This window comes from Myotis myotis, unplaced genomic scaffold (genome assembly GCF_014108235.1).
Source record: "Myotis myotis isolate mMyoMyo1 unplaced genomic scaffold, mMyoMyo1.p scaffold_m19_p_12, whole genome shotgun sequence".
NCBI classification, from domain to species: domain Eukaryota; kingdom Metazoa; phylum Chordata; class Mammalia; order Chiroptera; family Vespertilionidae; genus Myotis; species Myotis myotis.
This window is the reverse complement of record NW_023416316.1, coordinates 47,036,931-47,052,115: the sequence shown is the minus strand read 5'-3', so window position 1 is coordinate 47,052,115 and position 15,185 is coordinate 47,036,931. Positions and strand designations below refer to the sequence as shown.

At 37.0% G+C, this 15,185-nt stretch overlaps 2 protein-coding genes across 7 annotated transcripts in view; one reads left to right on the top strand and one right to left on the bottom strand.

Moving 5' to 3' along the window:
• AK3 (adenylate kinase 3) overlaps positions 1-10,762 on the top strand; it is a 37,423-nt gene extending 26,661 nt beyond the window's left edge. For both annotated transcript variants that reach the window (XM_036331036.1, XM_036331034.1), the window contains one exon: positions 10,561-10,762. In XM_036331036.1, the coding sequence (XP_036186929.1) occupies positions 10,561-10,567 (7 nt within the window). In that variant the 3' untranslated portion in view covers positions 10,568-10,762. The remainder of the gene's footprint in view (positions 1-10,560) is intronic.
• The window catches only part of CDC37L1 (cell division cycle 37 like 1), a 46,806-nt gene that overhangs the window by 24,266 nt on the left and 7,355 nt on the right, over positions 1-15,185 (bottom strand). For all 5 annotated transcript variants that reach the window (XM_036331031.1, XM_036331032.1, XM_036331030.1 and 2 more), the window contains 3 exons: positions 13,888-13,981; positions 5,367-5,482; positions 4,950-5,072 (listed from right to left, as the gene is read on the bottom strand). In XM_036331031.1, coding sequence (XP_036186924.1) covers positions 4,950-5,072; positions 5,367-5,482; positions 13,888-13,981 — 333 coding nt within the window. The remainder of the gene's footprint in view (positions 1-4,949; positions 5,073-5,366; positions 5,483-13,887; positions 13,982-15,185) is intronic.

Here is a 15,185-nt window from a genome sequence, read left to right as displayed (position 1 = left end):
CCCAATACAAAATATCCTGTTGGAAATAGCCTCCATTTATAAATGTTTCCAATGCAGATCAAGAATTACACAGTGCTGACTCTACACTAACAGAACACAGGCTTTAAGTTCAAGTGGTGGAAGAGATTTTTGTCAGTCTCATTCCTTAATGTCACTGGGCCCATTTGTCTGCAATGCTATCTTTAAAAATATGTTTTTATTTAGAGAGAGAGAGAGAGAGAGGAAGGGAGACGGATAGAGAGATAGAAACATCAATGAGAGAGGAACATCATCAATTGGCTGCCTCTGGCACACACCCCTACTGGGGATTGAGCCCACAACCTGGATATATGCTCTGACCAGGAATCGAACCAGCAACCTCTTAGTTCCTGGATCGATGCTCAACCACTGAGCCACACCAGCAGGTTAATGCTATATTTTTTAAAATGTAGTTTACGTTGTGTAACTAGATTAAAACCTGTGGATTAGTTATTAACATCAGTATCTATACAGATAATGCAGAAAATGTTCTATGCTGCCATTCTATCTTTTTACAAATTTAGAATTATTTAAGTATATTACAGCATTTCACTTTGGCCAATATATGGTACTTGTGTGGACATATGGAATGTTAGTCTTTATATCCCCAAAATAATCTTTCTGAAATTGTTATGCAATAAACTATTGATAGCCAGTTAGCCTGGAGGTCAAATCACCCCCGGTATTGCCGACAACAATCAAGGCTTATCTACAACAAGACTGCGCACAAAGACCACTAGGGGGTGCACCAAGAAAGCATAAAAAATGCGGAGACAAAGAAACAGGACAAAACTGTCAATGGAGGATATTGAGTTCAGAACCACACTTTTAAGGTCTCTTAAGAACTGTCTAGAAGCCGCCGATAAATGTAGTGAGATCTTCAAGAAATCTAATGAGACGCTGGATGTTATGATAAAGAACCAACTAGAAATTAAGCATACATGGACTGAAATAACAAATACTATACAGACTCCCAAGAGCAGACCAGAGGAACGCAAGAATCAAGGCAAAGGTTTGAAATGCGAAAAAGCAAAAAACACCCAACCAGAAAAGCAAAATGAAAAAAGAATCCGGATACGAAGATAGTGTAAGGAGCCTCTGGGACAGCTTCAAGCGTACCAACATCAGAATTATAGGGGTGCCAGAAGAAGAGAGAGAGCAAGATATTGAAAACCTATTTGAAGAAATAAGGACAGAAAACTTCCCCCACCTGGTGAAAGAAATAGACCTACAGGTCCAGGAAGCGCAGAGAACCCCAAACAAAAGGAATCCAAAGAGGACCACACCAAGACACATCATCATTAAAATGCCAAGAGCAAAAGACAAAGAGAGAATCTTAAAAGCAGCAAGAGAAAGAAACTCAGTTACCTACAAGGGAATACCCATACGACTGTCAGCTGATTTCTCAACAGAAACTTTGCAGGCCAGAAGGGAATGGCAAGAAATATTCAAAGTGATGAATACCAAGAACCTACAACCAAGATTACTTTATCCAGCAAAGCTATCATTCAGAACTGAAGGTCAGATAAAGAGCTTCACAGATAGGGAAAAGCTAAAGGAGTTCATCACCACCAAACCAGTATTATATGAAATGCTGAAAGGTATCCTCTAAGAAGAGGAAGAAGAAGAAAAAGGTAAAGATACAAATTATGAACAACAAACATGCATCTATCAACAAGTGAATCTAAGAATCAAGTGAATAAATAATCTGGTGATCATAATAGAATCAGGGACATAGAAAGGGAATGGACTGATTATTCTTGGGGGGGAAAGGGGTGTGGGAGATGCGGGAAGAGACTGGACAAAAATCGTGCACCTATGGATGAGGACAGTGGGTGGGGAGTGAGGGCGGAGGGTGGGGCGGGAACTGGGAGGAGGGGAGTTATGGGGGGAAAAAGAGGAACAAATGTAATAATCTGAACAATAAAGATTTAATAAAATAAAAAAAAAAGAAAAAGAAAAATGCACTCCTTATTTTCCTCATCTTAGTTATGAGAACTAAGATGGTGAAAATTAAAGGCAACTTAACAACTGATACTACAAAAGAATATAAACAAAGTACCTCAAAACTAGGGAGCAGATAAACTGAGATGAATTAAAGAAATATTTGAAGAAAAAATAAATAAATAAATAAACTATTAAAGGAATCAAGTAACACAATTGCTAGTCTTCCTGCATGCCTAAGACCTAGGGATTTAGATCTAGAGAGATTTGACTGATTTTTATTAAAGTAACCTATAGGTCACTTACTTAATTCTTCTATGCTAATTTCCTCACTTATAAAAGAGAATAAGCCTCATAAAATGTTATGAGGATTTAAGAAGTTAATCCATGAAAAGTGCTTATAATAGTACCTGGCACAAAGTAAGCACCCATGAAAGTTATTCTTTAATTTAAAAAATTATTATGAACAGTGTTAAGATCTAAAGACTTCAGTGTCTTTCAGTTCAATTCTGTCAAATTAAATTTCAAAGAATATACATAGTGTGGCTATGTTCCATTATCCTATTAAGCACAAGTTCAAACATAGCCATTAATGCAAGATAAAAAAGAAAAAAAATTTTTTTGATGCCTATGTGATAAGTGAAATTTTAGAATAGTCATCAGAAACCTAGCTAAAATACCAACTCAATCACTTACTCATTAAAACTCTACTATTTTGGGGAAATTTCCCATTTAGGTTACACTTTAGAAGAGTTTAGAACATTTAAGGTAGGACTACCACCATCTTAATATATTCTTTTTAATTTAAAATACAATGGCATCTTTAATTTATAAAAGGAAATATGTTCATTAAAAAAATCATAATTCCACCACCCACGTATAATCAAAGTTAAACTTTTGGTATATTTCCTTCTAACTTCTAATTATGTATACTAAATGTGCCATGTGTGCAAGAGCATGTTAAAATATATGTATAGTTTATTGGGCAAAACCCACTATATACGTAACACAAATTAGGAAATAGATCATTGCTATTTAGTACCTTAAAATCAGTTCCCAAAAGCATACCCACTCTCTCTCTCTGAGGTTACCATTATTGTGATTTGTCTTCATTACTCCTATACCTCTTTAGTTTTACTGCTTATCTATGTGTATCGTAACAATATATTGTTTAGTTCTGCTTGTTTTTGAACTAGATATATCATCATTCTGTAGCCTGTTTTTACTTTCTTGCTTTTTATTCGCACTGATGCTGGCTCATTCTACTGTTAACAGACATCTGGGTTGTTCCCAGGCTTTTTGCTGTTATGAACAATTCTGCTATAAACAATTCTGCTAGTGCACATCTATTCAAGTTTCTCTAAGGCAACAATTGTCAAACTTTATGGTCTCAGGACTTCATACTATTGAAAATTACTGAGGAACCTAAAGAGCTCCTGTTTATATGAGCTAATTCTATTAATATTTACTATGTTAGAAATTAAAAGTGAAGAATTTAAAAAATATTAACTAAAACATAACAGTAACAAACTTATTACATGTTAACCTTTATGTTTTTATTTTTTTTTTAAACTGCCCTGGCCTGGTTCCTCAGTGGTTAGAGCATCAGCCTGTGGACCTAAGGGTTGAGGGTTCGATTCCCAGTCAAGGGCATGTACTTCAGTTACTGGTTCCCCGATGGGTCTTTCTCACATCAAAGTTTGTCTCTCTCCTCTTCCTCCCTACCTTTCTTTCTTTTAAAAAAAAAATATATTTTTATTGATTTCAGAGAGGAAAGGAGAGGGAGAGAGAGATAGAAACATCAATGATGAGAATCATTGATCAGCTGCCTCCTGCACGCCCCCTACTGGAGCCTGCAACCCAGGCATGTGCCCTTGACCGGAATCAAACCTGGGACCCTTCAGTCCACAGGCCAAGGCTCTACAGACCACGGAGCCAAAACATCTAAGGCACCTCCCTCCCTTTTATTTCGCTCTCCTTCCTCACTTCCTCTCTCTAAAAATCAATGAAAAAAATATCTGCGGGTGAGGATTAAAAACAAAACAAAACAATTTCCAAAACAAACAAAAAAAATTTGTGAGAAGTCTGGCTTAATAGAAGATAGCTAGATTCCCACATCTGCTTCTGAATCAATCTCTGCTGCACTCATGAGAGTGAAAATGGCAAATAACATCTTAGTATTATTATAACGACAGTTTTTACCCTGGGCCTCCTCAAAGCCTATTACTACTAAAAACCCATGAGTGTCCCTGGACTACATGTTGAGAAATCTGTTCTCTAGGATATATACCTAGGAGAATTTCTGGGCAAGAGTATTTGTTCAACTTTACAAGGAAAAGTTCCAAGGTGGTTGTAGCAATTTATATTCTCACAGGCAGTGAATGCAAATTCTTATTGGTCTATTTCTTGTACAATTTGCTAATTTACTAATCTAGTGAGTGTGAAATGATACTTAATCTTTCTAGACATATCTATTTTTCTTTAACATGGCCAACATAAATATGTATCACTTCTTCTGACTTTATAGCAAAGCATTATCTCAGATTAAAAATTCTTCAAAATATAATTTTAGTGGCTGCCTAATATTCTATGTACCAGTTTGTTTTTAGCCATTCCTCTTTGTTGCATTTTTTAGGTTGTTTCCTATTTTTTCATTACAAAAGTCTGACATCTCATTAAACTTTAAGTTCTAAACATGGACTTATCTGTATCTATTTCATTCTACACTGTATCTTTAGCCTCTTAAACAGCTATGCTTTTGCATTAATACTCAATATTTACTGGATGAAGGAATATTCCAATTTTCCTGAATACATACACGTGTAAAATTAGCATAAAATCAGCAATATAATTTTTCTTTCCACCATAAAATCTACAGAATTTAGTCTGTGGCATCCTGGCTGAATGGCTTCCTTTGATGTATATTGATCAAAGAGGTCTCAGCTAAGGCCTAACATTCCCATTTGTAATACCAAATAGCTACTTACTTTGGCTTTCTGGAAAAATAAACGAAAACACCCTCTTGGATCCACATTACAGTTTTTGGCCATTTCCATAATAAATTGCATTACAACAGCTTGATGTGCTATTTGTTCCATTAGAGCCCCTTTCTGAAAATAAATAGATTAAAATAAGAAATACCTCTGGAAATATATTTTAAAAGGTTTACAGCATATGGGAACAAGAGAGATGGGGGCCCAGGGGAGGCACACTAGAAAAAGATTTCCAGGTGCCAACTGAAATAACTAAAAAAAAAAATCCCCACAGTAATTCAAGTAGATCTGAAAGCAAAAACAAAAAGCGTAATTCTATTTAATGACCCTCTTATTTTAAAGTAATATTAAAAAACAAAGAAGTACATCAGAATTCCCCTAAGATTCCCAGAAATTTAAAGTTCACGATACCTGTTCAGCTTCTAAATGAAAACACCATAAAATAAGATATTTAGCAGTTTCTTCACATACAAGATATGGATGGTCAGATAAAAATCTCTGACTATCATCCCATCGACTCAACATACCTGTAAAAAAAGAATTAAACCATGAATATCAAATACTTTCTTCTTATAAGTGAAACAATGGTATTTTAAAATGATTATCTTTAAAGATGATTCATATTACCACAGCAATATGTCATATAAAAGAGCAAATGAAGAGGGATAAAATTCTTTTAAAGCAATATGCAGTATATTGGAAATAGCTTCCAAAATTCACAGAAAGGTGTTTTTGTTTTTTTTCCAGATAATTAGTCAGACTTAAGCTGAGTGATTGATTTAATGCCAAAACTCCTATATCTGGGGGTATATGCCCGAAGTCCAGGGCAAAGTGAGATGGCTGGTCATCTAGTAAAAAAAAGATGATTTTAGGAGACTCAACATTATTTAGTCACAGAATATAATTTTTTCTATTGGAAAGATGAAAAAGACAGCAAAACCTCAAGAAACTACACTTAGCAAACAAAGAATTAGTAGGAGGTTCAGAAAAGCTACATTCTAATTAAAAAATGTCTAAGATGATATGGTAAAATGTTGACAGCATGGGAAACTAATCCAGTCAGTTTTATAAAAACAATATACTTTAGCCCAGCTCAGGTGGCTATAGAACCACGAACCAAGAGGTCACCAGTTTGATTTCTGGTCAGAGCTTAATCCCCAGTAGGGGGCGTGCAAGGAGACAACTGACGAATGTTTCTCTCATTAATGTTCATATCCGTCTACCCCGCTCCCTTCCCTTCTCTTTAAAATCAATAAAAACATATTAAAAAAAACAAACAATATACTTTAAATATTTTAATCATGTTAACTATTTAGTCATTCTGTTTGTATACACAGAAAACAAAATCTTTTAAAAATCAGTTAAGCATATTTGCAAATGGCTGCCACTTTGCTTCAAATATCAAACTGAAGTTCTAAGCCAAATACTACTTAAGGTGCAACTTCATCTTTATTCAAATTAATACGAAATTTAGTCAAAAAGTCAGTATCACCCAAGTGATCATGGAACCAGTAAAGTGTTGTTTTTATTTAACTCTGTCCAGTCAGCTTTATATTTGAATAAATTAAGTATAACATAGTTATATTTAGTGCTTTAGACTCATCCAAGGAAGTCTGGATGTTACTGAATCATCATGAAAATTTTATTAAGCTGTCTTAATAGTTTGGCAGTAAATCCTTCCTCTAGACCAGTGGTTCTCAACCTTCTAATGCCGCGACCTTTTAGTACAGTTCCTCATGTTGTGGTGACCCCCAACCATAAAATTATTTTCATTGCTACTTCATAACTGTAATTTTGCTACTGTTATGAATCATAATGTAAATATCTGATATGCAGGATGTATTTTCATTGTTACACATTGAACATAAAGCATAGTGATTAATCACAAAAACAATATGTAATTATATATGTGTTTTCTGATGGTCTTAGGCAACACCTGTGAAAGGGTCGTTCGACCCCCAAAGGGGTCGCGACCCACAGGTTGAGAACTGCTGCTCTAGACACAAAATGAACTTCCATATATTAAAGTTCCACATTAGAACACAAGGAAGAACAAAACTGAAGACCTATGTCTTACTGAGAAATACACCTTTAGCCGAAGCCGGTTTGGCTCAGTGGATAGAGCGTCGGCCTGCGGACTGAAGGGTCCCGGGTTCGATTCCGGTCGGGGGCATGTACCTGGGTTGCGGGCACATCCCCAGTAGGAGTTGTGCAGGAGGCAGCTAATCGATGTTTCTCTCTCATCGATGTTTCTAGCTCTCTATCTCTCTCCCTTCCTCTCTGTAAAAAATCAATAAAATATATTTTAAATAAAAAGAAAAAAAGAAATACACCTTTAGCAACATGGGAATCAATTGAAAATAAGTGATTAATTTGTCTTCATTTAAAAAACACAGGGGAAAAAGCATTTTAGCATTTTCTTATAAAGAGTTTTACAAGTTTTATCATTATTTACTCAACATTCTGGATACAGTGATTACGTCATTTTCAATTCTGAGAAGCAGAATAACCATAGAAGTTGTTTGAAACTACTTCTCAAACTGTAATTAAAGAACTTAATAACTTTTGAGGATCATATCTAAAGGAAGCATAATCCTTATTGCTTATACCTGAAGTCATAAAATAAATCCTATAAAGCAGTTTTATCTTAGCTCTGTGACATTTCTGAAGAGGCAATATTTTCAACTCTATCTACTATCCATAGAGAGGGCATTGTTCTCCTGTTTACTTCTCCATGGCAGCATAATGACTCACTGAAGCACCAAAATCCTATCCATTTTGGTTTCTTTTGCAGGCAAGATAATATGAAAGGGTTAGTGACACTTGTAGGGGCCATGAAGAAGGGTACCATTGAATGTTTAAACAATAATTTTAATGTTATTTTTTTTTTTAAAATTTTTTGTTGTTGAAAGTATTACATAGGTCCTTCTTTCTCCCCCATTAACCTCTTCCAGCCCACTCCCATCCCCCTCAAGGCCCTCACCACCCCATTGTCTGTGTTCATAGGTTATGTATACTGTATATGCATAGAAGTTCATTGGTTGATCTCTTTCCACCCATACTCCCAAGACAAAATTAACCCTTGAAGTTGACCATAGCTTTTCTTTATCTGAGGAATACTTGCCATGACTTGATTTAAAAAATATATACCCAGCCCGGCCAACATGGCTCAGTGGTTGAGTGTCAACCTTAGAACCTGGAGGTCACGGTTTGATTCCCGGTCAGGGTACATGCCTGAGTTGCCACTCGATCCCCCGTGTGGGGTGTGCAGGAGGCAGCCAATCAATGATTCTCTCTCATCATTGATTTTTCTAGCTCTCCCTCTCCCTTCCTCTCTGAAATCAATAAAAATATATATTAAAAAAAAAAAAAAGTATACCCAGCCCCAGCTGGTTTGGCTCAGTGAATAGAGTGTCGGCCCGCGTACTGAAGGGTCCTGGGTTTGATTCTGGTCAAGGGTATGTACCTTGGCCGCAGGTTCCCTGGCCCTGGTAGGGGTGTGTGCAAGAGGCAACCAATCGACGTGTCTTTCTCATATTGATGTTTCTCTCTGTCTCTCCCTCTCCCTTCCACTCTCTCTAAAAATCAATGGAAAAATATCCTCAGGTGAGGATTAACAACAAAAAGTACACCCAATTATTACAAAATTATAAGTTAGGTTATAGGTATTCCATATAGACCTTTGTGGGGAGAGTGTGGAATCTTGAACAAATATATCAATAGAATCAATGCCTTAGTGGAACAGAACATACCTGAAAGTGCTAATGTTATTTTGGAATTTATAAACAAATGGAGAGTAACACAATCTAGCATGATAGCTAAGAAAACAGAATCTAAGGCTAACCTGCTTTGGCTCAAATACTGGCCATTTACTACACCTTGGACAAGTTCCTTTATACCTCTAGGCCTCCATTTTCTCTTATGTAAAACTAGAGGCCCAGCGGCGATATTGCGCAGCCCCGTCCACCTTGCTGCGATTGGAGCCTGTGGGCCAAAGGTGGGGGGGAGGGGGGCGTGAGGTGCTCCATGCACCTCATGGTGACTGGTTGTTTGGTCGTTTTGGCTGTGACGCCTCTTGGCCTTTTATTATTATGATAGGGCTAAAAATAGTAACTTACAGGATTTTTGTGTGGATTAATCAATACATATTAGAGCACTTAAAACAGTGTCTGACAGAGTAAACACTGATAATATTCACACAATATGAACAATTCATTCATCAAATAGTAAACTAATCCTTTGATTAAGGATAATCTAGTCATTTAAACTAGCCAACCAATTTATCTGGATACCTGAAAAACCTTACTTTGAGAAATTAAAATAGTTTAAAATAATTTCACCTTTAAATTTTCCTGGTAAACATCTAAATCCCAATCCATCCATCAGCTTTTAATAGTCCAACTGATTCTTAACACAGTCCCTCAAATATATAATCTTGATAATTTCCGTTTCCTTTTTACATTATACTCATAATAAAAATTTTAATCCTTCAAATTATACTCACTATCTTAATTTTTCTATGTGCTAAAATCTCCCAACTAGGTTGTGAATTTCTTAATGAAAGATACATGACTTTTTTTCTATACTTCCTGAGCCACAGGTCTCCTTTATTCCCAATCACCTACCACCAGACAATTATTTCTACCTACATGCCTGCACATAAACTCATTTTATTTGAAACCAAACCCATTAGTTTTTCCCTACCATCTACAGTGCTTCCTAGGCTCCATTACCCAATTAAACATTCTAGAAATTTCTCTGACATTTCTATTCTTCCTATAACAAATTGTTCACTAAATCTTGTGGTTATACTATTATAGTCTGTTAATACGGTGAATCATATTAATGAGTTTTCTAATGTTAAACCATCCTTGATTTCTTACTATAAAACCTTCTAAATATTTCTTTTTCAGATTATATAAAGTATATTTATTGTGAAGAATTTGAAAAATCCAGGAGATAAAAATTATCTGCAATTCTCTAAGTGATAATTAATGTTAACATTTTTATGTATTTCCTTCTGGGCTTATTTTTTAACTAGAGGCCTGGTGCACAGATTCGTGCACTGGTGGGGTCCCTCAGCCTGGCCTGTGGACAATCCCCCAAGGGGTCCCAAATTGCGAGAGGGTGCAGGTCAGGCTGAGGGACCCAACCAGTGCATGATTGGGACCGGGGAGGGACTGTGGGAGGGCTCCTGGGTGTGTCCGGCCCATCTCGCCCAGTCCCGATTGGCTGGATCCCAGCAGCAAGCTAACCTACTGGTCGGAGTGTCTGGACCCTGGTGGTCAGTGCACGTCATAGTGATTGGTCGAACAAATGGTTGGACACTTCGCATATTAGGCTTTTATTATATAGGATGACTTTCAAAGAAACAAAATTAGAATTATATCCTCCATATTTATTTTCTGCTCATTTCACTTCACATTGTATTCAAGAGTACTTGATATTAAATATTTTTCAAAAATAGGATATTGACATGCTTGAAAGCGATAGCTAACTGATGTCATTGAACAGACTGTGACTATAAACCTTCGGTGTCACTGAAAAAAATCTCATCATAGTATTTATGCAAATGTTTACAGCTTTTTTCTTTTCTTTTTCACAGCTTTTGATAAAATTCCCAGTGACAACATCCTACATAGATTCAAAAATTGCTGAATCATAGCTAAATTTGGCTGGAAGTCAACAGATGAGCCATTGAAAACTGTGTTAGATCATCAAAAAGCAGTTCTGCTGATCATAAAGACAGTAATGTCAAAGATTCATATAACTTTGAATAAAACTTTTGTAAAATTTGTCCTAGAAAATAGATTTTGTTTCTAAATTGATATTTTTATATTTATATTTATATTTATAAAGCATGGATTACTAGATTAAGTACAAATGCAGGAGGAAAATAATAATCAAGATTTCAGTGCCTCACAGTACTCCATAATATGGTTGTACTATTTATCATCAGATGGCAAATTCCATCTAGTTATAACGTTAAAAGCAACATAAGAAAGATAGTCAACAAATACTATTAGGGAAAGTTAGGACAAATGTTTTAATTGCACATGAGACCACAGAGAAGAACTGGTGTGAAAGCCTCTGTAGCCCTTTATAGCGTCCCATGTACCAGGCCCATGTCTTCCGAAAGTTTGGAATGCAATGCAAGTTTGGAAAACCTACAGTTGGAAGCTTTAATCACAATTGCTATTCCAGATGTGTTTACTTCAAAGAAGTATATCAATATTATCATTCTGACAAATTTTTTTCCTTTACCACATTAAGCAAACACCACCAGAAACATTTGCTTTCACCAGCAGGGACAGCATTAAACTTTCATTGTCTTGCCTCAGGTCTCTATCAACTCTGTGCTACAATTTAGTTCACAGGGACTTTGTTATCTCATCATTCCACATAACTGTAAATTGGTCTACTTCACACTGATGGAACTTGGTGAGCGGAAGTAGCAGGTATCCCAGATGTCTTGGTAAGATATAAACATGCCAGAAAGCTGGAAATAAAACACAGGAAATTTGGGGGAGCCTACAATCTTAGTACATTTCTGGAGGATCCAATGGGCTATAGCAAGCAGGCTATCTCTTTCAACATGAAAAGTCAATGTGCATTTCCACTAAAAAACAGGCACAATGTGAATCCGTGAGTGGCTATAAAGTCTGATTGGCTTTGAAGACAGTATGGCTCTGGTTAGTATTATAGGATGAGACACTTGGAAGCCCACACATACAATGGCAAAACAATTGTTTATTAATCATTTGTGAATGTTATGACAACCATTATCAGTCATCTCACTGCTTACACAGTATTTTATAAACTAAGGGGTCATGATGGCAGATGAGATTATGCAGAGATTCAACAGCCTGGGATCTCCCCATCAATATTCCAGGATAGCCAATGAAAACCAGTAGCAGAAATCAGTGAATCTCGGAGGAACCACTGGTTCCTCACTTCAACAAGCCCATTCTAGATCTGGTAATGCCTTCTCTCCTTCCATTCTTCTATCAGTAATACATCTGTGGTCTTACTAAATGACTTCTATCCCCTACCACATTACTTACTGATCCAGTGAAAAATGAAGGCAATGGGCTTGTGAAATTCACTGGTATTAGGAACATCACTATCAAGAAACACCAGGTTTACTGAATGTGAAATGTTTTACTGAAGACACATACAGTTATAGTGCCAGGTGGGTTATTACACCTTGTAAGGTTGAGATATTTTCCCACATAATATTGCTTCTGACCAAGTTTACAGCAAAAGTGAGGGAACTATTTCACACTGGCTGGTTTTACATGGCTCCAAAGCAACTCGCCTCTAACATGTCAGCTGGTGACACCTGAGGGATGCTCTTCTACCAGATGCAGCCATGCTCTGAAAGAGCAAGCAATATACGGTACTGTTTCCTACAGCAGAATACATAGGCCTAGGAAGAGAACTGGAGGTGTGAGTGACAACTCACATTATCACAACTAAGACTTACAAAAATTTTGCTTTTTATCCTTATGACCTGGGCTCTACTCATTTACAAATTTTAATATCTAACCAAGGGAGGACTGTTTATCCTTTTCTTTCTATTATAAATGATACCAGAATAATAACATATATAACAATAAACTTCACTTTTTCAGATACTATGTTTGAATTAAACAGAACACACAGCTTATATTTTTAAATAAAAAGTATGAGGAAATGAGTATTTTATGATTAAACTGCATAAAAAGAAGGAAAAAATCTAAAGTATCTATTGCCATGACATAGTTGAGGACGAATGAAATTCTAAATACTTTTGGGGGAGGGGACACCAATAGGAAAGAGATCTCAAAATGCCATTTAAAAATCGTATTAATATACTACAAATAAAAACTATGTTTACTAAATGAACATATTACTTGGGATAAAAAAACATGACTTGAAGCTTAACTCCTAACACTTCTGAGTGGCATTTTTACTTCAGCAGTATCACACTGCTTATAAATCTTACAACAACATGCTGCTTCCCAACTGTGTCTTTGCATGTGCTGTTGCTTTGCTTCCTTATCTATATGGATAACTCCTACGTGTTCCTCATAATCCAGTTCAGCTGTTACCTCCTCTGTGAAGCCTTCACTTACATTAATCCCTATCGTAACGCTTTTCCCCTACAAAGAAAACTATTTTTCAGTTCTTTGTATACATATTTCTATTACTATATTTATCTGAATAACAACTCAAGGACCTGCTTGAATTATATAATATCGTATCTAAAACCTAGAGAGGTGGGGGGATAAAAGCTAGTCCTATAACCAGATACCAAGGAAGCAAAGAGGAAAAAGATAAAGCAAAGACTAGCTGGGGAATGGAAAGAGGATGTGGAGTAAATAAAGACTATAGGGTAGTATCTATACTAATAAAAGAGTATTATGCTAATTTGACCAGGAGACCTTCCAGAGATCTTCTGGACGTCCTTCAAGACAAAGCCATGGTGATGGGGCTGAGGCAGAGGCAATTAGGGGTGATCAGGCCAGCAGGGGAGAACAGCTGGGGGCAAGCAGACCATCAGGGAAGAGCAGTTAGGGGGATCAGGCCGGCAGGGGGGGCAGTTGGGGACAATTAGGATGGCAGGGGGGGCAGTTGGGGGCGATCAGGGTGGCAGGGGAGGCAGTTGGGGGCGATCAGGTCAGCAGGCAGGCAGAGTGGTAAGGGGCGATCAGGCAGGCAGGCAAGGGTTAGGAGCCAGTGGTCTTGGATTGTGAGAGGAATGTCCAACTGCGGGATCAGGCCTAAACCGCAGTCGGACATCCCCCGAGGGGTCCTGGATTGGAGAGAGTACAGGCCAGGCTGAGGGACTCCCCCGAACCCCCACCACACTGTGCATGAATTTCGTGCACTGGGCCTCTAGTTATATAATAATAGATGTTATAGAAGGTAATTCAAACAGTGGACTTACCAAAATGTCTGATTTTTTGCTCATATTTCTGCATAAATGATTCTGATTTATCTTCATCTTCTGTTTCTTTTCCTTTATCTTGATTAATAAAACTCTAAAAAAAATTTAAGTTAAAATCAGATTTTATATTCTGATTGATTTTCTTTCTCAGATACTGAATGTCTTGCAATCTTTTCTACAGACACTATAAATAGGTAGTATAATCTTATACTGATAGTATATCATTAAATTCATGTGTTAAACTCTATTAAACAATTAAAATTTACTTATACTGGAGTTTCATTTAAAATGATGTATGAAAAGTTGTAGAATTACTTTAGAAATTATACAGAAAAACAAATGAATCTTTTTGTTAAACTAAATTTCCCTATTAAAGGTAGGTATAGAAAGATCCTGTACATGCATCATTTATGTTTTGCTTTATCATTCCCATTAAGTATCTGCAACTCTAGACCAGTGATTTTCAACCTTTTTCATCTCATGGCATACATAAACTAATTACTAAAATTCTGTGACACACCAAAATATATATATTTTGCTGATCTGACAAAAAAAGTAAGATACAACTTTGATTTACATACAAAATAAATAAATACCCTTTTTTGCTTCAAAATGACTTTTTAAAAATTTAGGTGCCCTTGCACACTCTCTCCTAGGAGCATGCCTGCGCCTTCCCACCCCCTTCTTTCTTTCTTCACAAGCATGATTTCCTAAACTCTAAGGGACATCACGAGGCTTGCAACCAGTGCAGCAATGGGCAGTGGCAATTCATCCTAGGCAAACCCCTGAACCAGTCCCCATGGCCCCCTTGTCTTTTTTCTTTTTTTTAATCCTCACTTGAGGATATTTTTCCATTTCTTTTGAGAAAGTGGAAGAGAGGGAGAAACATTGATGTGAGAGACACACATCAACCATTGCCTTGAGTACGCACCTTGACCACGTTTGGGGAGCAAACTGACAACCCAGGTATGTGCCCTTAACCAGGAAGCCCTCTCGGTGAGCCAAAGCAGCTCAACCTAGGCTCATTTTCCCAGCCCTTCCTTGTTTCATTGCCCCTAGCTTTAATAAACATCCACTAAAATAAAAAATAAAAATTCAGGTGTCTAAACTTTTATATAAGGACTAGAGGCCCAGTGCGCAAAATTCGTGCACAGGTAAGGTCCCTAGGCCTGGCCGGCAATCAGGGCTGATCAGGGCCTTCCGGCTGCCACTGGGGCCTCCATTCTGCGCTGCCCCCTGGTGGTCAGCGCATGTCATAGCAAGCGATCAAACTCCAGGTCAAACTCCCTTGGGGACAA